Genomic DNA, 25109 nt, shown 5'->3' on the forward strand with positions numbered 1-25109 from the left:
ATCTTGAAAACCAAACCGAGGCTTAAAAATTCCCCTTTGAAACCCTATCCCTTGTTGAAATCTCGATATTTGCCCACTTAGATAGGATGCCTGTGGTGTGAGTTTGTGTGCTTGTAAAAACAAACGTGTGTGTGTGTGTGTATATGTCGTCACTGAGGAGATTCTTGTGTGTTTGAGTCAACAGCAGCTGTGCTCGCTGAAGAAGAGGAGCTGTCCAAAGAGCTTTTCACAGCAAAGAAAAGGAACGTCGCTCAGGTGCTCAATGGAGGCAACCACCATGACGGACTCGCACGCACATGCACTCTCACACAACAGGAAGAAAGCCATGAAGAGACGCATCAAGTAAATTGTGGAAAGTGATGGGTTGGTGTTGGGGGGGCTGTTTCTTCTCTCGCCGAAAATTGAACCTCGGGTTGGGCATCACTGCATTATGGAAATAGCCCATGCGCTAATGCACAAAGGCCCAGTGATATGTACACACACACACACACACACACACACACACACACACACACACACTTGCCTGTGGTTGCGCTAAATCCTTCACTGGGCTACAAAGCCAACAAATGAAAAGAAGCAGCAAAACAAAAACAACAAAAAAGTGAACAGGGGGGGGTGGGACTTCCATCTTTCTTGCACCGCCAATGACTGTTTTCCCCTCTTTGGTCTACCCAGGAATAAAATTTGATGCGGACATTCACATCTGCTTCTTTTGAAGAGTTTGCGGAAGGTGAGCACAGACACACACACATCAATGTACTTTCAGGAGCAAAAATATGTGAATTGAAGAGGTTGACAGGTCAAAGAGGAACAGGTGAGGATGTGAACTCACATATGCACTTGAATAGGCCTTTTCACACACACACGCACACACACATAAAGGCAAGCAGGCAGACTGTTGTCTTTCTAGAGGCCCGCTCTCCTAGTGTCTGATGCATACTTGAGTGATGTCAGCGTGGCTACAAGGAGACTTTTTTCCTGCCACATAGAAACACATGAGCTCACACACGCTGTTACCTTTTACGAGACAGGTGAGAGAAGTGACAAAGGCTAAACCTTTATCTAGAGCAGCATGATTTCTCTCGGTTTTTTTCACATCTCAACTTTGGTGTTCGACGTAATAACTACCTGGGCAGATCCATCGTGAGCGAAATCGAACGCAGTCTATTTATTTGCAACTAAATAAAGCTACAGACGTGATGTCAGACTTGTACATTGTGCAAAATGCACACCACGCTGTAGAAAGAGGGACTATTGCTTCATCAAACGCAACATCAAACACATGCGCAAAAGGTACGTAGTGGTTGACGTTGCTGCAGTGTGGTCTTGGGTTTTTTTTTCCCGTGGAGCTAGGATGTTCTTCCCCCCGGGGTATGTTAGGAGTACTGGACACTCTAAATTGCGCTTATGATTGGGGTACATGACTGGTTCGTCCTTGTGTGCCCTGCGATTAGCTGGCAACCAGCTCAGGCTGTTCCACCGCCTGCTGCTTGTAGACATTTCTGATAGGCATCAGCAGAAAAAAAGCCCACATTTAATTTCCACAAGTTTCAAAGCTCACATCCGACCTATGAGCCTCATTTAAAAACTTTCCACATACTGAGCTTATTTAACCACAACATGGACAATCAACACCTGACATGCTTTAAGTGTCAAAGAATAAATATCTTTATCCAAAGACAAATATCTGTGCTGTGAAATCATTTGGTCCGTGTCACGTCTTGCCCACACTGGGGGATTACGCTTACACACTCCCAACTCAGAGTGTGACAAAGTGTGAAATCTGGATCACATTAAGGAGAGACAAGTTTCTCTCAGTCACACTTGACTGAGAGGAAGAAGGGAGGTGTGTGCGTGTGTGTATGTATGTGTGTGTGTGCACACACGCTGTGGGAACATGGCGCTCAATAATTCCGACTGACAAGAGAATAGTTTTCTTTAGTTCTCTGAAGTGGGCCCGGCTCATTTGTACAGCCTGGAGGCATGCAGAGGTGAAATGTGTGTGTGTGTGCGTGTGTGTGTGTCAGTGTGTGTGTGTGTGTGTGTGTGTGTGTGTGCGCGCACGGGTGGGCATGTGTGTATGGCATAGAGGGAGAGCGAGAGTGACAAGGTCTTTGTGTGAGAGGATCTAAGTTTTAGGAGTTTGAAAGAAAAAAGGAGGGGAAAAAAACTATTGGGACAAAAGTTTTGGGACACACCTCAACAATTCAACCAATCGTTTTGACGGATTTGGACCCATTTGAGTTTGGCATGGAAGAACACAATTTAGGAATCAAGTAAAATGGAACCTCAAAGGTTCCAAAGGTTTTTTAGGGAGTTGCCAGAGTGTCACGAGATCTCAGTGAGGGAGGGCATGGCATAGTACAGGTTTCATAAACTAACCTAATTGTATTTTTCTATAAAAATGTAAATATGACGATGCATGTAATATAACTGGCAGTAGTCGAGTGGAAGAAGAATACTGCATGCATTTAAAAATGGCAGAAAAATATCAGATTTGAAAAACTTACTCTAAGTGTGGGTGTGGCCACAGAGTGACAAGGAGTGGTCATGCCACGTTGTGATTTATAGGTCAGTGCTTGTCAATTATTCTTTGCAAAGCCCCCCAGGAAAGAAAAAAACATTTCTCACCCCCCACCTGCTGTGACTATAAATGAGATCATTATTTATGAAATAAGTACACCCTAAATACAGTAGTATCCTTTTTACCATTTACAAAAGGTTACAGCTTATTCTGAATCTGAAAAAAAAAAAATAGCCTAAAGGTATACAACATTGTGCTATTTTTTCTAAATTACCTTATCATCAATGTGACTTAGAAAATAAATTGACAGCGGTTTCTAAACCCTGCACATACCAATCCCTCTTCCAGCATCGAATCGCGCCCCCCGGGCCCCCACTAATTGAAAAGGACTGCTCGCGGTGGGCCATATAATGATAGTTTTGTCCATATGTTGCCTAGTTCTTATAAATCTTGCCATCTTCAACTACCTCCACAGGGGGGACGCTAATTAGTTTAGTTGTTTAGGGATAGGACACACCTCTTTCTCAGCTTGAAATATTTTAGAACCAAGGCGAAACTCTATCTCCCTTTTTCCACTTCCAATGACTAACCAAATATCCCAAATCTTCTGGACCTCTTTATGTGTGTGTATACCTGTGTGTATTGTAAATAAGTAAGCCTGACGGTGCCTTGTGGGAGTCACTCTCGCTAAGTGGACCTTAAAAAACAGGAAACGGAACGCTCAGGTGGATCAGGCCTGCTGACTCTCCACAATAGTCTTAATTCAGATTCTCATGCACACACACACACACACACACACACAGAGCCGTAATATGGCATGCATGCACAGACCTAGAACTCGCACACACACAGTCATACCTGAGCCTCCTTCAATAGATACCATTCAGCTGGCTGACAAGTGAGGACTATGGAAGAAATGGAGGACGTGTCTGAGCGCATCAATCTGCTGCCGCCATCAACTTTTCCTTCCTGCCTTGACTTAGGCTGATATCATGTTTCTATTTCTACACTTTTACTCTTTGCCTTCACTTGTACAACTGAGGTCATGCACGCACACGCACACACAAAGAAAATTACGTGGCCTCCTTTGATGTGTCAAAGGCAGTAAAACTGCATTTATTGTTCATGTAATCCCAGTTTACATGTGTGAATAGAACAGGTGCAGGTACGCTCCCTTTCTCCGAGAAGGTGGAAAAAGTCATCATAAGCATCTGCTTTTAGGGAGGGGGGTACACCCGGAAGGGCTGGGAAGGCTCGAAGATGGGTGTATTCCAACCCGACACGTGGCCAAATGACATAATGGGCGTCATTGGCGTTGTCGGGCAGCGTCTGAGAAGCAGCAGGGTCAAGGTGAGAATATCATCATAATACATACAGTATGGGTATTAGAAAAATTGGAAGGAGATACTTACGTGACTGTGGCCGAGTATCTGGAGCGACTGGCCAGTTGGCTGGACTTCCGATGAGGAGTTGTGCCTGCAAGGAAATGCAGAGCAAATAGCACCTAAGATAACATAGCAGAGATGGCCAATCACCTGACGTTCAAAATCCATCCATTTTCTGTTGCAGCTTATCCTCATTAGGGTCGTAAGCCTGCTCGTGCCTATCCCAGCTGCCTGAGCAGTAGGCGTAGTTTCCAGCCAATTGCAGGGCACAAAGAGACGAACCACCATTCACACACCCAATCACACCTAAGGACAATTTAGAGTGTCCAATTCACTTGCCATCAATATTTTAGGAGTGCGGAAGAGGAAGCCGGAGTGCACAGAGAGAACCCACACGGACTCTGGGAGTACATGCAAACTTCACACAAGGTGAATTTCAAATTGGGTCCCTGAACTGTGAGGCGGACATGCTAATCACTGCTCCACTGAGCCGCCCAAAATTGAAAATACATTTGTTAAATAGAACTGTCAACTTGTTGAATGAACAAAATTGCTAAATTAATATGAGCATCAGATTGGTAGATGAGTGAACAATCAATCAAAACAGAGGCTTCAAAGCTGTTTATTGTCACTTACATATGAAGTTTCTGGTCAATCTAAACATAAAGAGAACTAAGCATTGTATATTTAAAACAACTGAACAACATTGCCATAAAAATGACCATTAGCTTAATGCTAAGCATAAGCATCTGTAATCATGGTTTTTGGACCATTTAAGCAACTGATATTTGAACACAAATGGTAGCAATACATAGACAGATAAAACAATACTCAGTGACATATAATCTTTATCCTCTCTGGAAATATAATAAGTAACATTATGGCAACCTTTTGAATCGTTAGAGAAAAAAGTGGCCTTGGGCCCTTTCCGCATGCTGTGTGTTTGCAACCCCTGCTTTATAGGATCTTCCCTAGAAGCCATTACTGTGACTTCTAGCATGTTAAACGGGAAAAGTACTTACGAGTGCGTCCATTATGTGGTGAAGTGATCAGTGACAATCTGGGCGCACCTGAAGGCTGACGCACACAACGTGACAAAGTATTAGCAGATGCATTCAGGACAGCACAAAATGAAGAATGTGAGTAATAAAGCCTTACTTTTCGAAAAAAATTCAGGCTTTCATCCTCGTCCATGTTGTCAGCACTGCTGAACATGAGACACAACATCATGAACAGGAATAATTGACGTCCTTTTTTTAAAAAAATGAATTTTCTGCAAACCCACAGCACGATGGTTTTTTATACCATGCATTCCCCCACACTAGATGGCACAGACATTTTTTTTCTCACTTCATATTTCTCAAAATAATTCAATTTTGATGTCATGGTCTGCCCACATTAAAGAGGGTAGACAAAAAGCTTCCCAATTTAGTGTCCCCAATCTGTCTTGGATACCAATTTGCAATTTGAATAAATTCCTTCATCCAAGTGCTTCAAAAAGTAAGAGCAGGGTAATTTTACCCAAATCGTTTCTTAGAACATAAATGGCCAAGGCCCTGCTTAAATTTGTGCATGGGACGCTTCGGCTTTTCTGAAAAAACATGTCCATCCAATTCGGGTCATTAAGGATAAGAGAGAGAGTGAGAAAGTGGAGAGGGGGAGTGAGAGGGGGATTCAGAGAGTGATAAAGAGAGCAAGTTCGTTAGCAACAAGGCACCCCGAAACACAAAGCAATATGTACTACAGTTCTTGTGACTTTCAACACATAAAATATATTTTAAACATTCATATTTTACATGGGTTTCCATGCATCGTTGTTAGGAATGCATAAAAAGTAATAGCAATCTTTGAGGGGTGCAACCGCTAAATGGTATGTACATTACATGAGACAAAGAAATGAAAAAAGGGTAACAACACCGACGCAAGGCTTGCGGTAAAAAGTTGTTGACTGATGTAATATCTGCCATGGGTCACAGATGAAATTTTCACTTGGGCGAGAGTATCGAAAAGTCATGCAGGATAAAATAACATTTACGCTGTTAAAACCCGGGCGGCCAATGGAGGCCTGCGTTGATGGGGTCCTGGAAACCCAATAGGGATTGGTGACTAAAGCCAAGCAGAGCTGCGCTTGTTCAGGTGTGTGTGTGCATGTGTGTGTAGATAGCTGCAGGGCAGAGCAAAGATCTACAGTGGCTAAAGCTAACATAAGACGCCAGGCGAGGCTAGGATTGTGAGTGCGAGTGTGTGTGCGTGTATTTGTGTGTGTCCTGTCAAAACGGGTTCATGGCACTCACATGCTGCCGGACAAGGAATGTCTGGTGAGTGACAGGGGAGAGCTGAACGGGTTCTGCAGGACTGAAGCAAAGGAGGAACAATGACGCACACACTACAGCACTTATCACAAAAAACAGCAAAATTGCCTCCTGACAGCTTTAAAGACATTTGTATTCTTTGGGTAATTACAACAATTATCATTAGGAGCTGCCATCCTTGTGACTAAGACTCTATGTGGGTGGTCACTGTAATGTAATCTCTGGCTGGTTTCAGAGTTTTGGACAGCACCGTTTTAGTGGCGAGCACCTCACCTAACAGTATGGAGGTCTGTGTTCGAAACTCTCCGTTTCGGTTTCTGCCCCGTGATTCACTATAATGGGCATCATTAGTCGATGCCTACCTTGTCCCTGCGAGCTTTGGGAGCTGTGTCTCATCTGGGACATCGAAGCTGATTTTAAACTGGAGGAAGAGCACAGAATATAGTTTGAAGAAATAGAATTGCCCTTAAGTCAAACAATTATCAAGAGTACTCGGGTCACAAAGTCAATTGTAAAATTAGTCTTGAATGTCAGCTTCCGCAATAACGGCCGTGAAATTACTCCTACCCTTAAGTTCTTGGTTTTTTTCCCGATTGCAAAGAAAAGGAAGAAAAGATGACCCACATGGCGTTCCAGAGGGAGACAAAGCGGGAAGATGCTTACCGAGATTATCAGGGTGGCGCACAAAGACCACACTGTGAGGCGCTGCCATGTGCGCAAGGTCAGTGAATGTAGTAGCGCAAGACAAAAAACGGTTACATAAAAGTGGCAGAATAGCACTTATTCATTCAGCATGATGCTATTGATCACAAATGGGTGATGATGACATTAAATAAAAGAAATCTGGGATTTTAGCCAACTTTCTTACCTCATTTCTGTTGCAGGTCAAAATGACCCATATAAAGGTTAAACAAATGTGGTTTAAAGTAAGAGTTGAAAATAGGTTCATGTTGTCAAATTTCTTAAAGGGGCTAATGAAGTCAACTATAAGCACTGATGAAAATGGAATATTAACAATTGGATTCAATACTGATTCGTGGGATTTGTTTCCTGTTTTTGACACTTCTGAATTTTTGAAAAAAACAGAGGTCAATTTGACCCAGGAATATTATTGCTGTGTGACAAATTAACATAAAATAAGGTTTAAGCACTGTCAAAAATAATAATAATGTTTTCAAACAATTTATTTAAGATGAAAAAGAAGTTATGCTGCAGGTAAAATTGACACTCTGCATAAGGTTTATATTTTGTAATCATATGCATAGCTAGTAGCCTTATAACTCTGATCGACTGAAATGTTGAGTTTTTGAGTGATAAATATTATAATGGTGTACGTTCTGTATGTTCATTGAGATTTCTGTTACTTTTGGATGATGCGTCTCACCCTGGAACAAAATGGCCCTGGGACATATTACCCCTTTCGTCACAGCAGTGTTTTGGGGGGGAAAACATCTCTCTACAGCACTTCTCGGTTTATTATTATTATTTGCTTGGTTGCGCCAAGAAAAACTACCGGCATTTCATGGGTCAGTGTGACCTGGCTTTAACTGTTTGTAACTATTCTTTTTTCTTAAATTCTCAGGAACAACAAAAAAAAGTTCTTGGCCAGCTGCCATACCATTATTTTTAATAAACCATGTTAAATTACAAAACTATAGCTATACAAAACGAAAAAGACAGGACGAGTGTAGCCTAATTTTTTCTGCTCTCTTTCTGACACACAAGTGCTTAAAAATAGTGTATATGTGACAATAGTGACCCCGAGCGGTTAAAAACAGAACTGAAAATAACTGGATAAAGAGGATCTTTTTTTTGCTTATAAAACTAAACTAAAAAGACGTGAAAATGTTCCTATCCCGCATTTCTGCAAAATCTATCAATATTAAGGTGTTACAAGTACCTCTGGAGTGAATATTCCAACTTAGCAATGTAGGCACTCTGTTCATTGAGCTTCCTGTGATGAGCAAAAACAAAGTTCATGAATTATTTTCATTGCGATTGTATCAGTAGATTTGACTCACTTGGCCATCTGCTGCATTTCCTGCTTCATCTTGAGCCACTCCTCCTCCATTTTCTCATCCTGTTTTATTTTATTCAAGATATAAAACAAAATGAGAATAAACATATAAAGAGCCCTTATGCTGGGTGAAAGAATGGTCTCTCACCTGTTTCTGGTAGTGTGACAATAATTTCCTACCATGTTTGACCTGGAACGCAACAACCTGGAGAGAACAAGCAGAGAAAACTAGCGGAACTTAGGTCTGCCTAAATACTGCTCAGCGTGGTTTAATTTGATTATATGGCAACACATTTTTAATACACAGGTTTAATTTCTGTTAACTCTGTTAAAATGTTCATACTAACATTGCACGTACAGTAAATGGTGTGGTCATGATGCTTAATGTTGTATTTAGATTATTTCCCATGCGATAACCCCTATAGATTAGAAAGTGTCATAAAATATTTGACTGTTGTTCTTTGTCTGCATTGGATGTTTCATCATACATTGCAATATGAAATATAAATAAACTCCTGAGATTATGTATAAAAGATGAACGATAGATGTGAATCATTAATGAATGAACAAACGTTTCTTATCTCTGACAAATGTTTATCTGCCGTTAGGTTGATGTTGGCAAACAAGGCCTTCACTTCTGGGCGACTCTGGACAAATAAATGAAGAAAGAAAGAAACAAATATAGATTTGAAAACAATTGTACATTTGTAGGTGTAATATTCCAGTCAAAAGTTACACGTTGATGTAGTACTTACTTGGTCAGTGAGTGGCCACACTTGACATTTGTCATTGCAGATCATACACTTGCCTTGATTACTTGAAGGAAATGTCACTAAAATATGAATGAGATGAGAAAAAAAAATGGGATAATGTGTTGCAATCAAATACATATGAAAGCACAAAATGCCAACGTGAGCCCATGAAACACAAATTTGTGGCCACATTATACTATTTTGAGGCCATGAGATAGGCATAACATGCTCACAAACTGCTAATTTGTGGACACTAAACTGTGGGATTAAAATCTCAAAAACAATTTAGATTTCTGGATGAGCAAATGAATTGTACCTCTGCTAGAATTGAGAATAAGCAACATCCTGTTTTCTAAAGGGGTACCCCTAGATTTGTTTACCAAAACGTTCAGGATAGAAAGGGGATTTATGGAGCAATAGAAAGAGAAAGTTGATTAATCTAACGAGGAAGGACATGAGTGCAGTAGATGTTTCAGAGGAGAATGCAGAAGAAATTTCTGTTTGCAGATTACTTTTCGTGCTAAAAATCCAAATTGTTGTAATATAATCATACGTCCAACAGAGGTCTCCGTTTACCCGAAGGTTCGCTTACAGGCGCACAGGTGAGGGCCCAACAACGTTCCTCTTCCAACGCCTTCGAACTTTCCAAACACTTTTCCTGAAGTTTATTACTTTACCGTTATGGTAGCAAACGCTGCATATGATGTGGCCGCAGGTGGTGAGGGCCATTCGGCGCTCGGCCGAGGGCGGAAGAAAGCAGGCATTGCAGTGAATCCAGTGCGGCATGTTCGAATGCTTTCCTGTTGATGAGACGACAGGGGAAAAACAGCAAACTTGTTAACCACTAACGCTAATTACCCGCCGTGTTTGGTCAGTTAACGTCCCTGGAAAGATTTAAATTTCGATGTATGTTGACTCGTTTCAAACGTTTTAAAACAACAATATTTTTCAATGAAATTTGACATACTCTTCTGTAGCTAATAACGACGGTGGAGGTCGTCCTGTTGCTTTTGAAATTCGATGAGCTCAAACTAAGCTAACGCTAAATCGTCAACGTTCGACGTTATCAACATTGGCTATCAGTTAACCACCCACATTCGGTATGCTGCTACGGTAACGATCCTATTGTTGTTATAAAGTAGTAATTCGTTTTTCTTTTAAAATATATATTATTGTTTTAGCCTATTGTGTTTACATGTACTCATTCATCAAAATTAACAAAAGGGAAACCACTCACTGGATATATTAGTTAAACAGCGTCTCTCAATGTGAATAGCTGGCTGAGTAATATTTTGTTTATGAATGCAATGTGGGGATCAGTTTTGCCTTGATTTATAGGTAGTTTTTACGCCGTTGTGAGATTTAATTTTTGTATAGGCCTATGCATTGTTTTGTTTGTGGAGTAGCTGTCCACCACCAAAGGTGAAATGAAACGTGCACGTAAAATATTTTTTTTCTCGACTTAAGCCCGTGAGCAAGCTTTCAAATGCTGACGTCACAACGGCCAATTTGCACAACAAGCCGTTTCTCATAATAAAATAATCTCAAGATTGATTTCTTGCTGCTATCAGAGAAATGTCGCTAGGGAGAGGTTAACATGTACACTGCCATTCCAATATACAGGAAACTTGCGTTCTTCAAAAGAACGCGTCTTTTTCTCTGCATTCGTTTTATTGAGAAAAGGCCCAACTTTTCAGTTGGTGATTGGACACAATTGGCCAGGCTAGACAACATTCCAGATACACTTATTGACAAGTTTATTTTGTTGAGTTGATGAAATGGTAATCCACAATAGGTTATTTCATGTTCGTTGTGTTTGTTAACATTAGCTCATCTACAGTATATCAATGCAATGCTAAAGGATTCTAGGAAGAACCAAATAACTTCAAGATTGGGTAGTCCTGTTTGAAGTTATAGAATCATAAGCAACCCTCGCACTACAAGTAGATGACAACATGATTTTCCTGTGATTGATAGATGGTGATCAGACAAGCTTCTTGGCGATGAAGAAATCTTTGAGCTGCTTCATTTGCCAGAAACCGACGGAGAGCAGGAGGATGGTTTGCACCACAGCCCACCACAACACTGTACTGTATGTGTCCTCACTGATTTGACGGAAGGCCTCTTCCTTTTCCTGTGGACAACAACAAGTTTTTATGGGATAGAATAGAATAGAAAAGAATAGAATAGAATAAAAGTCTTTATAGTGATTGTACCGCAGGTATGCACCAAAATTGGAAGTGCTGCTCCGATTGGTGCATATTCAATAAATATGAACAATAAATAGTGTCGAATAAAAAGCATTTTTTCATTGGAGTACTAATTGTTATAGGCATTTTCAGTGTGATCCAATCAGCTGCTCTATAATGTTAAATAGAGGATTGAGATAGTAATCCAAGTTTTTGATGTTTTTATTTTCTAACCAAACTTTTTTTGGCTGCTACCATTGTGTCAGTGTGTCCCAGCTGGCGTGCACTGACCGTCTGCTTATAGAACAACAGAAAGGACAGAAGTTACAAAAGTAGAATTGCCAATTTACAGTTTTGTTGATACATGTACCAATTTTTCCAACAACTATTGTTTTTTCAAAATATTTAAGGGATTGGAATGACATTCTTAAATACCCTAAAATTTTGAATGGCAATGTAAAGGTTTTTACAAACCTCTTTAAACAAAGCAATGTATTTTGAATTTTCTGTGGAAATCAGTGTAATTTATCATTGTTGCCAAAAAAAAAGTCTTGCTTGGAAAAAAAATCAGTTTTAAAGCTTGTTTGGTGTCACAAAAAATAAAGAGAAAAACATTGATTTAAACAATGTAAAAATGTTGTTTAGCTTTATGATAAGTCAGAGGGAGGAAAAATCTAATGAAATCAGATTTTAGTGAAGAAAAAGTAGAATTTTCATTATTAGGCCATATCACCCAGCCCTACCCGCTGATAATCCTGCTGCTTGGTGATAAACACCATCTGCTCAATGAGATGTTGCAGGCCATTTTCCAGTGTTTTCAGGTTGTCTTTGGTTCCATCGTCTGTCGGATTCATAACATGCTCGCCTATCTGAACATCCAAATGTAACTTCTGCCAAACACAAGAAGAATCTGGTAGTTTAAAAATAAAAAAAAGCTAAAAATGAAACCTTGTGTCATTGTGTGTGTTTGCAGGTCGTACCAGACGTTCTCCAGCAAACACGGAAAAACTGGTGGAGTTGGTTTGGAAACAGAGATGGTGCTGACCAGACGTGTGTGCCGTGAAGGTGAATTTTGAAAATATGCCGTAGCGCTTGCTCATCAAAACCTAGGGTTAAGTGGATCATAAACAAAGATATTAACACATATGATTTTTCAAAAAAAGATTTTTCACACAAAATTAAAAAAATGTCCCCATTTTTTTCACATTGTCATAATTGGGTATTGTGTGTAGAATTTTGAGGTAAGAGATTACTACATTTTGGATCAAGGCTGTAAAATGACATTGTGGAATAATTTGGGTTTGTCTGAAAAGTAGTGACATCCACGTCAATTCTGCGCACAATTGCCTTCACTTAATCATTGCCTGTAAAAATTAAGATTTGATTAAATTATAGTTACATGATGGGTCAGCAAAATGTCCTCATCAATAAATTTCATAATATACATTTAACACTAGAATGCTCAAAGAAGACCCATTTGTCTTTGCTACCTATGAAGACTGCTGGAGAGCTGATTGATTTCTTTTTCTTCTACCATGCTAAAAAGGCAATGGTAACAGGGTTGCATGCATGTTGTGGGACACACATTCCATGTATAATGTTTATTATTTGAAACGTTCTGTTTACTAAAACAAGTGCACACACAGTTGCATGAGACTGCAATGAAACAAATAATACAAAAAAGAAATTGAAATTCCAGTTGAACTGTTTCATTTGAGATTCTCTTAGGTCATTTCAGGGTGTGGGACAAGAGCAAACTTAAATTTAGGGGTACTCCAGACTGTTGTATTTTAAAAACAGTTTTTTTTTTTACTGACGTAAAATGCCCTCCAATTCTGGAATGACCCTTAAGTTTATTTGATGCTCTAGTCTAGAACATATCAACATAATTAAAAAAAAAAAAAGTCTGAAATCAGGATTTTTTTTAAGGCACTTTTTATTTATTTCAAGAATTTCCTTTACTGTACCTCGTTGTTGGGATCCCTAACGGTCACAGTGACGCCAAGGTGTGGTGAGTGGGTGGACGACTTCAAGTCCCAGGGCTGCAACAGGAAATATCCTGAGGGGGAAGAGATATGCTCACTTGAGCCTCCTGCCATAAGTCATAGCATTTTACAAGACACATTGATTTGTTCTCTGAGGTCCTCTGTCCATTGTTTTTGGCTCATGCTTATCCCGTCTCCAGAACTCACCCGTCACCATCATGTCTTCGGGAATCTCCTCGATGATGCATCGCTCTTGCTGCTCGCCCAGATCAAAATACATGGCGGTTGCCATTGTTAGGTAAGCCTGCAGGATGATGACGGCCCATTGCAGCCTCATTCTCAGTTTGCTATGGCCTATTAAACACAATTTGGCTAGGCCGGTCCAATAAAAAAGGCCTGTAAATAACGAATGGGTTTTCCAAAGTCCACAGCGTGGCTATGATAGAGGTAGTGGGGCTGTATAGAAAGTCAGTGTGAGAAAGTCACAGGTGCTGCTCTGCCTGACGAGACATTGGTCAAGTTGCATGACGAGTTCAATTGGCAGCCAATAGCAGTTTACCAATGTTTCATCAGGATCGTGTTTTCTCCAGAAAAAAATGAAGATTTTCATTTGTTAAATCAATGAGTAAAGTCTCAATCAATGAGTAAAGTCTCAATCTACATTCGATTTACACTGTTGGTAAAAGCATTGCCACAATGAATGGGAATATTATTTAATTTTTTAATCTCTCTATCTGCATTTCAAGAGGCACATATTTGATCGTGACTGTGCTGACAACAACCAGCATGCACAGATGCCAAAGTTGCATAAGAATAACCACAGAGACATGACATTTTGGCAGTGACTAAACAAAAAGAAAGATTGTGAATATTAATGTTTATCATCGATGAAAAAGTGTGACTTGGATAATGTTCTCCAAACCACTGTTACAGTAGTGCAATAATATTTGTCTTAAACAATATGTATAGTATGAAGACTTTTCAATTTTAAAAAAAATCAAACATTAAAAAAAAAAAACCACGACGGCTCATTTTAGTGATGATAAGGGTCACGTGTCTCTTTCCAGATTATTATAGTATATATTTTTATATTCATCAAAGCAATCATTTATTAATGATTCTTATAGTAATAGAATTATTATGTTGTGTAATTTAATAGTTAGCTAAACACTTTTGTCTTATTAAATTATATACCACATGTATATATATATATATATATATATATATATATATATATATATATATATATATATATATATATATATATATATATATATATATATATATATATATATATATATATATATATACACCAAATGGGCCACCACCAATGTTTTTTTTTACATAATTAACAGAAAAAAAGTAAATTCTAACACATTTTTACTGACATTAATTCCTATAGGTTGGCAACTGATTACTGTGTGAAGATGCGGACCATTAACTTTACATGTAAGCCAACCTTTTTCAAATATTTTTAATAAAAAAATTATTTGTTTTCATCAGTGAAATCGAATAAATTGTACCTTGCAAACTGTGAACACGTTGCAGATTTAGACTGCTCAGTTAGTTTTTTGCCCTTTGCTATTTATTCCAAATAATTAATCCGGACGCAGAGTTTGTGTTTTATACTGTACTGAGGATTTCCAGACTCTTTAACTGACATACATAGCTCCGATTTATAGAGTAGCCTGAAAACCCACACTGTTCAACAGGTTAGGTGACTGACAGCAGCATACTCACCTTACATGAGGTCATTTATAATGTTAACACCCACGTGCCCACAGAGAATAGCTTTTCCTCTCAAAGTGAACATCTGCTAAAGTTGTCCTTGTCCCCTCGCACTCAAGTTAAGTATCACATCTCCATGTCCTCCCACAACTTGGTGTGAATGCGAAATCAATATACTCTTTGGCAGCCATGTTTAAGTAGGATAAATCTGTCAGTTCCAAAATCTGAAACCGTTGATCGTGCATGTGTCAAAATCTATTCAGTAGTTGCATGCACTCACCATCGACAAGATAGGTTAGGGTTAGGTTTTGTGGAATTCCATTTCAAGAATGCAAATTGCTTTGGTATCTTTATAATTGATGTTCTCAACACCGACTGTTAGTTTCCAAAAGTCCTCCAAAAAGCTTTAACAACATGTCTTCATGTACAATTTTCCGTTTTAGATTCTCATTGAGTTGCTGTGACTTTGCATGTTTTTTTGTTTTTGTTTTTGTTTTTTTGTTGCTTTTTTTGGTAGTAAGATAGTAGTTCCCAATCACTGTGCTATGGCACATAAGTGCATCATGAAAAATTCAAGTTTGCTCTGAGAAATGATCCAATCTCACATGCGTGAGCCAACATTTTTTATGGTAATGTATTTTTTTAATGCAAGTCATGTTTGTCTGTCTTTGACATATAGTGACGGGTGGAACCATTAAGTGCTCCTCTACTAAATGGGAGATGGTACAATTAAACTATGGCCACCTGTTGTCATTCATACAACAATATGCTGTATTAGCTTCATGTTCTACACAACCTAGGCAGATTTTACATTAAGTCTATTTATGAATAACGTTATTAGCTCATACGTACAGGTATTAAACATTCATAAAAAAACATCATTAAACTTTTTTTTACTCATTCACTGCTAAAGCACTAGCTACCCATGAGATACTAGAGGCTGAGCATTACTGTTTTTTTTTTTTTTTTTTTTACAGCGTACATGTGGCAGTGAAATGTAATCTGAATACAAAACAATATACCATTATTCCCCAAATGAAGGATGTACCTATGTTTACGATGCACCGTTAACTTTAGCTTCAAATTCTGGTGTTTTCTGTTACAATATATAGTTTGGTGACAATGATCGATGAGCAATAATTTCTTCAGATTTTTTTTGTGTGTATATATATCTGTAGGTGCAAGAGAGTGAGAAGTGGGGGGTGGGTGGTGGTGGTGGTTGTGAAATGACTTCCGCACGGAGCAGCTGAGGTTTTGAGGAACTGAGGTATATCCCAATGACATTAGCTAATGATATTTATAAAGAAAGTATGCAGGAAATTTCAAGAGCTAGAAATCGTATCCACACTCCTCATGCGTCCGCTCATTGTGCCTTTCGCTCGTTTCCCCATCTGTCATCATTCAAACAGCAGATGTGTGCTATTGGTATTTAATCTGTCTCCTCCAGTGTGTTGAAAGGTGAAGCGTATGCACGTTTGTGTCTGTTTTACATATTTCAGCCGGTATCATTCAGGAAATAAGCCCTATTTCTCTGTCACAGTTGCAAGAGTGTCTGCTTTGGACATTATGCGATTATCTAATACTGTGTTCGATGTGCAGCAACATCAAGTGTGATTTCAAAGTTCGTGAGGTAGATTTGTTTTAAAGTTGGGGAGTACCTATGCCTAGTTTTCTGGTCACACAATTCAAAGGCTTACACATACTCTTGTGAGATACAATCAATACAGAATAAGTGGTTGATTTATACCTATAGGCATGTGGCTTGAGTTTGAATTCCAATACTGCCTTCAACAGTACTATGATGTTTGGTTCAAACCTGCAAGTTTGCATAAGATCGCAAATACAAATAAAAAAAAAAGACTCATGCATCTCATCTTAGCAAGGACTAAAGCTTAAAATCTTCCAAGTTACATTATATACATATTCATTTGGGAGAATCTGTCAAAAGTATCAATTCCCGTTTTTGTCTGGCTATTGACCATTTAATTTTTCACGATGGGCTGTGATTTGGATGAAATACTTACAGGTATTTGGCATTTGAGTCCATTTGCCGTGTTTGACAAGAAGTACAGTGTATAAAGTGCCCCAATAGTCCTGCTATCTGGTTTATTGAAAATATACTGTATATTGTAATTATTATTATTATTGTTTATCAAATCTCATTAAGCAGTTATGCTACATTGCTGCTATGTTAGCTTACCATGCAAAGGTAATTAATGTCAATAAGGCTTTTGCTGTTGTTTTGAAATCTGGATAAACCAGATAAAGTTTGATAAGGGGTACATAGTGAAAATGTGCTATATGTTAGCTGATCGTGCTTGCAATCTTATTCCAAATAGAATTAATCTTACTTTAGGTTGTGTTTATTTCAATGAAATTTGTGTTTATATATTCAATAAATAAATCAAATACTAAATACATTTTTGGTCTCACTCCCATATCAAAGAAAACACCACTGTATCAACACAATTTTATTGACAAGAAAGATATCACATTTTTTATAAATATTTGGTGTATTGTTTTGTACAAAAATATTTTCTGAATGCAACCTGTACCTTAATAGAATTACAAAAAGAATACACATGACTACACTCATATTTATACATGACAGGGTAAAATCCTGTAATTAAATACATTCTGTTCTTTTGTTCATTTTATCCTAATGCCATTTTTTGATCGCCCGCAACATTGAATCAGTGTCTAATGGTGATGATACCAAACTACACCTCTTCACTGATCTTCGATCTACCCTTAGGAATTATTAGAAGCTTATTTTTTCTCTTAGGAGCAGTCCCATTTCACGACTGAAGCAAATAAACTGCGGACCTTTTGATGTTGTATCTCCTCCGGCGTTTTTTACGCCCTTGTCGCTCCTTTCGGTCTTTCTTGGCTCTGCCATTCTTCTGATTCTTCTCCTGCGTTGTTTCCAGGCCTAGTCATAAGCAGTTGTCCGGTGCGCACTTCCGTTCCTCCTCCAGCAGGGGGCAGGGTGCTCCATTGTTCGCATGATGCATGAGGACATAGCGTGTGCGGTGCTGGAGGCCGGTGTCTCCACACTTGCCCTTGCACAATCCCCAGGGAGACCATGCTGACACCTCACAGTCCAGCGGCGTTTCTGCCAAGCACAATGGTAGACTGTAGTACACAGGTGGTTGATGTTGGTATGCCAAGATGTCTGTGCTCCATTTTTCTGATCTTCTCTAATTTCAGCAGTTAAAGAACTTAATTATAAGGAGCACTGGAGTTGTATTGGTACTACTTTACCTCTTAGCAAGGTTTAACCCACTACTATCACTTTACCTGAAAATCCAACCCCTGACTCTAACCTCAAATCCTAAACGTTAACCCTTAAGGAGAATTGTAGCAACAAACCCAACACCTAATCTTCAAACCTAGTTGAAAAAAACGTAAACCACTATCTCCACCCAAATAACATACCCTCGTCCTAAACTCTAATGCCTCATCCTACCAAACCTCTTGTGTTTAGGATCCTTGATCCGAAACCCAAACCCTATAATTTGAAGATAATAGAACTGACCCCTCCCCCAATCACGACTCAAACCTAACTCAAATCTCTAACCCTAATAGCCGACGCAAACAAGGGGCCATCTGCGTTGCGTCATTGGCTTCAGGTGTGCCTTGCTCCCAAGCGCTGATGGCACTGTTCCTTGTGCATCAAGTGCCCTAGGTACCTTAGCGTTGAAATTTTAAAACCAGTTTGATCACTGGCACCAATGGCATTGCGTCATCCGGTCGTCAAAAACGCCCCCACACAGTAGGCACAGGTGGCAATATACCAAGCACTGTTGACAACTGAGCGACGGCGCTTTCTGTACATTGGACTGAAAGAGAAATAATACAAGTTTCTCTTAACACAGACCTACACCAATCTAACCCTAACTCTGAACCATACTGTAGCTATGAAAGGGAACAATTAGAAGAGCCAAGACAACAATCCTAACCTTAAACCATGACCCAACCTCAACCCCTAATAGTAAACCAACACCACAACCTTAACCCCAACTATAAAGGGAAGATTAGACATAACTCCATTATGCATCGTGTCTGCAATTAAATCTGAAATTGTAAGACTAAACTTTAACAGTAAACACGTGTAGTAGTGTCAGCATCCACTGCTCTGTATCTTTGTATCTATTAAGTGAGATCGAGTACACTATTTCAGCTAAATGTAGAAAAGCAGAAGGAGGAGTTGAGGTATGGAGGCAGCGTTGAAGGATGAATGACCTGTTGTTAGACTGCATCGGGACTTCACATTGCAGGTCTATAAAGGCCACAGGGAAGACGTTAGTGGCCTAAAGTATGAAATACCGTCAGTAAAACCTGGCCCAAATTGGTTGACATCTGTGAATATATTACACAGAAAGTAGTTCAAGAAGGTGATTGTGAATGTCATCCTCCAGACCCTCTAGGAATATTTAGGAATAAGTGAAAGACAATACTATAGATGAGACCTTGGGGGCTGTTTGCAGGAACTGAAAAATGATTAAAAACTGCTGATCGGCTGTTTACAGGACCACAGAGTGTGACAACATGTCTCGGTGTTAAATCTGTTCTTCAGTAATCCTGTTCAGAGCTGTAATAGTTACCAAAGATGTTTTCATAGACAGCAAACTGGCTTAGTATGCGTATACAGTGTTGTCAGATTTATTGAGTGGGTCAGAGTGAACTGGAATTGTTTGGACACCATCAACAATATCTGTAAGATGTTTTTGTTGTGTAAACTCTGAACACATTTCTGAATGTTGAGGCCTGACTGTTGACATCTTATCAAGTAGAACAAACCTGTCATTTAATTTAATTGCAGTTTCCTTGTTTAAACCATTTGTAGTCAGCCTTTTATAGTCAAATGATTCTCATGAGCCTTCACTTCCTACATCAACGGCACCGCTGTGTGGTTGGTTGGCTTAGCTTCCAAAAGGCTCTGTATCTTTCTCAGAATTTTGATTTGGCTTGCTCCTAATGCGTGCACCAGGGACTCTTAAACAGCAACTGCCTGTGAGTCAACGGACGCTGAATAGAGCTTACGCTCATTAATAGTAGTCCATTGAAGTATAAGCGTTTGCTTCCCATTTTGGGTGGTTGACCCACATCATCGCTGTCACTTTTTTCCCCAAGATTTAATCTTTTCCACAATGACAGATTTAACTCCACCCCCCCCCCCCCAACCCCCCCTTAATTCTGATTTTGAGTTTTAGTGCTGACCTTAAATCCTCCCAAATCCTTCTGAGCAGGTCAGAATGCCCTTAACATTGTTTCACTTGTGGTTATGCAGAACACGTTAGCTTATAATTTGCAGATGTGGCATACACCTGTTGATGATATATTGTTATGTTGGTCGCAGTGTTTGAATTGTTGCTGACAAGTAAAACCATCTGAAAGATTCAGTTCTAACAGAAAATAATGTAGGTTTGGTGCATTCAAAAGGAAATCAAGAAGGCTCATCACATTTTTTTGTTGTTTTTACATAACAGTTGTTTAATGGCTTACTAATGACTGTATACCTAACATGAACTCATACTCAACAAATTTTGTTTTACCTCTGTACATTTGCCTTGAAGTCATGATATTAATAGACTGTTTTACTCCATGATTTCCAATTTGTGCGTAACAGCACTTGACCAAAAATACTGACCATGCGTGACTCGTTACTCCTCTGACTTACTTATGAAGTTGTCCTCAATCTCATTCCCCGTTGGCAGGAGGTTGGACTGGGTGGGCTCCTCTGGAAGGCTAATGATCTGATTGGTCTTCCTTATCTTGGTTAGCGTAACCTTGGCGATGGGTGGCAGGTGCTTCAAGCGGGGGTAGAAGAAGGAGTTGGCAGGGTGGCTGGGGAAGGATGAGGTTATCTACGAATGGAAAAGACAAAAAATGACTTTGGAAAAATGAAGACGCCTGGTGACTGTGTTATTTGAGTATCATGTTAAATTCAGTGTCCCCCATCTGTTTTGTAGAGTATGTGTAGCTGAGATTTGGTAGCAATTAGACAAGCTTTCAAAGAACAATTCCTCTTTGAAGGACTCTTGAAAAGAAGAAAATGTGTCTCACTCAGATTTACATAAATAATATGACTGCCTTTTGTGGGTACATTCAAGCCTGCCTCATTCCATGGTGCCAACTGAAGAAATTGTGAAAATGATCAAATTGACTTAAATTAGCAGGGTCTACATTTTGCGTTCTCAAGTGATGTTGTTGCCATAAGCTAAAGTTTAAATAACCCATCAAAATTTGTATAAAACCTAAATCTAAAATGCCAGCAACATGAATGATCATGTTAGGCTGATGTGGTTGCCCATGTTTAAATGTCCTACCTGGGTGATTTTGTCTTGTGGCATTGTCTCAAAGTTGGGTGAAGAGAATGTGAATCCGCTGTCTGTCCCAGCGTCGTAGGGGAAGAGCTCCAGAGAGACGTTGTCTTTCCACTTGTCACCATCGCACAGGTCCACACTATCCGCTCCCACGAACCAGTCGGGGCTCGGAACGAGGCGCACAATAAATGACAGCTGAAGAAGTGAAAAATAGAGAAGGGTCACCACATTAGGTCATAGTTGTAATGAAGTACTATGCTATTCAGGCAATTGATTTGCAAATGAAATGAAAGGATTATGTTGTTTAACTCTCCCTAGATTTTGCCTTCAAACCTGGCCCATCTCCCAACATTTTGATCACCCTAACTAGAATTTAAACCCACCTGCTCTTGCTAAGCTTTACGTTATTCAGCAGCTCGAAACGTCAAAGTCACCTCTTTATTTTACCTTTGTTTTGTTGTGTATTTCTTGTTCAAAAGAAATGAAGCTATTTTCGTGGCAGTGTTTGTGGTGTGTAACCTGCATTGAGGTTGCTCCACTTATTTGTTGACGGTCCTTTTACTTTGCCGTTTATTGAAAAAGCAATCTTCAAAGAATGAAGGAAAATGGAATGGTTTGTCCAGTCCGCTGTTTTCTATCATACGCTGACCCCTGACAGGGTCCGATCAAATCCCTGACCCAGGTATGTGTGTGACTCACATAAGAGTGTCTGGCAAAGACCTCAACCACTGCACTGCTCTGGCCGGTGCCTCCAATGACAGCGGGAGCTGAGAAGATGCCATAAACGCTCTGAATCTGTTCCCCGGCCTGCTCCACCTCCTTCATGAGTGTCCAAGCTTCGCCTTTCTCCGTGAACTCCCTCACTCCGTTGCTGGCAAAACCATTACGTTGCCACATGTGGTAGTCAGAACTGTGGGTTATGCCTAAGGGCAGAGAGAGAAAAGGCTGTGGGATCACAACCGTGTATATTTTACATGATAGCTGACATTAGTCTCTTTTTGTTCAGTTGACTTTCATCCCTGATAATAGCCCACTGTATTCTGTTGCTATATCGGATATAGGAATTCAGATGGTTTTCTCATATTGGGTGCAGACAAAATGAGATCTGATTACACCACTGAGTTTTTTCATTGCTTTTTTTTCACACGGTCGTGTTCATTTTCTCATTTGTTACTTCAGCTTATCCTCGGGCTAGCCCTAATGGTTGTTCACAAGGTTCGTATACAAGTCACTCAGTGGCAAATAATAGACTTAATGAGTATGCAGAGTTACCTAAAGAAGAAAATAGATATGTAATTTTGACTGCGGGTCTTGAAACCTTTCCGCCAAAGCAAAAATATAAACTCTTTTTGAATTACCATCTGTTGTATGTGCTTCTAATTTAGTAAGATCAGACAAAATCTTTAGAATGTTTGTCTTTGAAGGCGAACTGGAAATTGGTCAAACCGAATGACAGACTTCTTTGTGTTGTAAGCAATATACTGCATTGCAACATACTGTTAGTTTTTTTTTAGTGTACTCACCTACAAGATTGGACCATTGCGCAGGGGGGCGGTAGACAGGATACTGTTTGGGGAATGCCGCCCGTGTCCACTTGCCAGTAAAGGTCAAGTTGTACTGGGCTGGTTCCAAGGCAGTACACAGGGGGACGTCTGTTGGCACAGGCATCAGATGGACATCATGGCCCAACGTCAGCATCGTGACCACCACGAGGCGGAGGAAGACCTCGCTGGTGGATGAGACGCTTGTTGAGGCAGCCATGATCATTAGGCAGTGGGAATGGAACTAAGGAAAACAATAAGAATAGTCTTAACAGAAATGGACAGCGTCAAAAATAGCTTAGCTTTTTTATGAGTCTAAATGCTCTATTGATGTAGAAATGATATATTTAAGTTTTTGTGACATACAGTATAATGCCTATTCTTGCTGCTGTTCACACTATTGACGATACTATATAGTGCCCAGAATCCCATAGTATAACTGATATTTCATTCCCAAATGCATACTGTATATTCAAAGTATTGATAGTTTTTTTTTTTGCAACATGCAACACTACTTGCTATTTTTGCCGTGGACAACCCATGAACATTTGCCACATTCATGGCTCATATTAGTCAGGTGTTTTGCCTCTTCCAAACATTGTGTGGGTTACCATAATTCATTGGTTACTGAGCACTATACTGTAGATCTTTCAAACACATTTAACTAGGTTTCACACATCACATTTTCTTCATCACAGTCTATCCTCAACTTGCTGATTTGCTTGTTCAGTCTGCACAAATTCTTCTTCTTCTTGCTGTCATGAATACATATTCTCAGCATGCATTGTGAGTGAGTGCAGATACAGTAGTTGCTGAATACTCACTGCTTTTGCAGAGGGTTCCTGATGAATGAAGGCTGAGGAAGAGAGAGAGGAGGGGGGTGGAGAGCAGTGGTTGTGGCTGCCGGCAAAAGTGACTGCGAAGCTCCAAAGTCCGATTTGACCTTTTTATGCTTTTTCAGGAGCTTAATCCCCTCCTTCCCTCAACCCCTTCCCCTTCACCCTTCCACTTGATTCCACTCCCATCCTAAATATGTCACATCATCTTTTTAATTGATCCTTAGCCAGCTTCACAAAGGACAGCTATGTCAACTACCACAGAGTTAGGGTTAGGGTTAAAATCTTTATCACAGCTTGCAAATGGGAATGCTTACAGTACAGATTGGCAAATTGGATGGATTATGTAAAAGATATGGAAATGGGATACAACTGTCTTTGCAATCAGTAGTGTTTTTTCTCACAGAGATCTTGCAGAGCCACAACAGAAGATCCAGCACATATCCACCTGTGTCTTTTCCCCATAAAATCATTGATTATGGAGAATGCACACATATGGAGAATGCACACATTAATACAATTTTAATAACTACCAATTTCCTGACAGACTCAGACACTTTTAAAACTTGAATGGGATTTTTAAGACACTTTACAAATCAGATATCAACATGGACAGGTAGATGGATGGCCTCAAAATATTGTTCATCAATTTGGCCAAATAATGTTCTTTGAGTTCTCCAATGAAAGATTCAAAGATGACTGAAATTACTGTCTGAATGACAATTGTTAAGATAAGGGACTCTAGAAAATGGATGGATGCAAGTCAAACAGACCACAAAATCAACCACAGCTGGAAAACTACACTAAAAACTGAAAACCTGACTTAAATAAATAGATAAAACAAGTCTGTGATGTGCACTGAAGGATGCTACTAACATTTGGCTTGAAGATGATTTCATTTGGAGCAATATTTTTTACTTTTGAGTCTGTGACCAGTTTTTCAATCTTTCCTTTTTGACTCTAAAGTCACACTCATTGGGAATACATATATTTTTATGGCATGACCTGGCTCTTTTTAAGTGGGACTATTTTAAGACTTTTGACCAACGCTTTCCCTCCAAAAACATTAAAAAGTGTGTCACATTTGAGCCAGGCAGACCTTCCATGTGGACAGAGGATTCTGTGTCTCCATTTTACAGTGTGCGATGTTTGACTTCCACCCCAACAGGAAGCCACGATAGCAGCTGCTTTTTTCTCTTCCATCTCCTTTCAAGTCTTGTGTGTATGTGTATGTCTTTTTGTAATCTTTCATCCAGGTGTGTGTGTACATCTGTGTATTCGGAGGCCGGGTGTGGTGTTTGGCTCAAGTCGGTGCCTAGAGGTGGCAGACAAAACTCTGCGCTCACGTGCAAACACAGAAATATGCCAGCATGCTGACTCAGCCCACATCTAATGTTTTCCATATGGTCACGTTTCTTTGTGAAACACGCATTGACCCACCTACAGACACACACATACACCACCATCAATGACTCTCAATCACCTGCTTTTTAAGATTTCCACAATTTATT

At 39.6% G+C, this 25109-nt stretch overlaps 3 protein-coding genes and 1 long non-coding RNA gene across 9 annotated transcripts in view; 1 reads left to right on the plus strand and 3 right to left on the minus strand.

The window, feature by feature from the left end:
- Positions 1-3666: 3666 nt before the first annotated feature.
- rnf212 (ring finger protein 212) lies at positions 3667-10334 on the minus strand. 5 transcript variants are annotated; one of them, XM_088431427.1, is made up of 13 exons: positions 10228-10334; positions 9668-9790; positions 8994-9070; positions 8811-8885; positions 8387-8443; positions 8243-8301; positions 8122-8175; positions 6584-6642; positions 6204-6264; positions 5068-5116; positions 4932-4986; positions 3937-4000; positions 3667-3853 (listed from the first exon to the last, which is right to left on the minus strand). In XM_088431427.1, exons 2-13 carry the CDS (start codon positions 9774-9776, stop codon positions 3742-3744), a joined length of 831 nt encoding a protein of 276 aa, XP_088287553.1. In that variant the 5' UTR covers positions 9777-9790; positions 10228-10334; the 3' UTR covers positions 3667-3741. The 5 variants fall into 5 exon arrangements, with proteins under 5 accessions (XP_088287553.1, XP_088287554.1, XP_088287552.1 ...); XM_088431428.1 differs by lacking the exon at positions 10228-10334 and adding an exon at positions 9958-10095 and having other exon boundaries at positions 5068-5113; XM_088431426.1 differs by lacking the exon at positions 10228-10334 and adding an exon at positions 9958-10095.
- Positions 10335-10732: 398 nt separating this feature from the next.
- LOC148413659 (transmembrane emp24 domain-containing protein 11) lies at positions 10733-13629 on the minus strand. The gene is made up of 5 exons (XM_088431431.1): positions 13372-13629; positions 13147-13238; positions 12160-12285; positions 11923-12069; positions 10733-11124 (listed from the first exon to the last, which is right to left on the minus strand). The coding sequence occupies exons 1-5, from the start codon at positions 13499-13501 to the stop codon at positions 10975-10977; spliced, it is 645 nt and encodes a 214-aa protein (XP_088287557.1). The 5' UTR covers positions 13502-13629; the 3' UTR covers positions 10733-10974.
- Positions 12153-25109, plus strand: part of LOC148413660 (uncharacterized) — a 39915-nt gene continuing 26958 nt past the window's right edge. For both annotated transcript variants that reach the window (XR_015867602.1, XR_015867601.1), the window contains exons 1-2: positions 12153-12244; positions 13365-13462. This is a non-coding gene — a long non-coding RNA (uncharacterized LOC148413660). The remainder of the gene's footprint in view (positions 12245-13364; positions 13463-25109) is intronic.
- spon2b (spondin 2b, extracellular matrix protein) lies at positions 17432-23667 on the minus strand. Its single transcript, XM_088431711.1, has 6 exons — positions 23587-23667; positions 22745-23006; positions 21921-22144; positions 21225-21416; positions 20576-20762; positions 17432-18007 (listed from the first exon to the last, which is right to left on the minus strand). Exons 2-6 carry the CDS (start codon positions 22986-22988, stop codon positions 17829-17831), a joined length of 1026 nt encoding a protein of 341 aa, XP_088287837.1. The 5' UTR covers positions 22989-23006; positions 23587-23667; the 3' UTR covers positions 17432-17828.

Source organism: Hippichthys cyanospilos, chromosome 13, assembly GCF_059441005.1.
Source record: "Hippichthys cyanospilos isolate Australia breed blue-spotted pipefish chromosome 13, RoL_Hcya_1.0, whole genome shotgun sequence".
Classification (NCBI taxonomy): domain Eukaryota; kingdom Metazoa; phylum Chordata; class Actinopteri; order Syngnathiformes; family Syngnathidae; genus Hippichthys; species Hippichthys cyanospilos.

Coding starts and splice junctions, on each gene's coding strand:
- rnf212 (XM_088431427.1), bottom strand. CDS start 9,776: ATGCCGCACTGGATTCACTGCAATGCCTGCTTTCTTCCGCCCTCGGCC. Junction 8,886..8,993: donor TGTGGCCACTCACTGACCAA/GTAAGTACTACA, acceptor TTATTTGTCCAG/AGTCGCCCAGAAGTGAAGGC. Junction 6,265..6,583: donor CCAAAGCTCGCAGGGACAAG/GTAGGCATCGAC, acceptor CCTTTGCTTCAG/TCCTGCAGAACCCGTTCAGC.
- LOC148413659 (XM_088431431.1), bottom strand. CDS start 13,501: ATGAGGCTGCAATGGGCCGTCATCATCCTGCAGGCTTACCTAACAATG. Junction 12,286..13,146: donor TTAGGGATCCCAACAACGAG/GTACAGTAAAGG, acceptor ACTTAACCCTAG/GTTTTGATGAGCAAGCGCTA. Junction 12,070..12,159: donor TGTTTGCTGGAGAACGTCTG/GTACGACCTGCA, acceptor TGTGTTTGGCAG/AAGTTACATTTGGATGTTCA.
- spon2b (XM_088431711.1), bottom strand. CDS start 22,988: ATGATCATGGCTGCCTCAACAAGCGTCTCATCCACCAGCGAGGTCTTC. Junction 21,417..21,920: donor TCTTTGCCAGACACTCTTAT/GTGAGTCACACA, acceptor TCACTTCTTCAG/CTGTCATTTATTGTGCGCCT. Junction 18,008..20,575: donor GATTGAGGACAACTTCATAA/GTAAGTCAGAGG, acceptor TGTGCTTGGCAG/AAACGCCGCTGGACTGTGAG.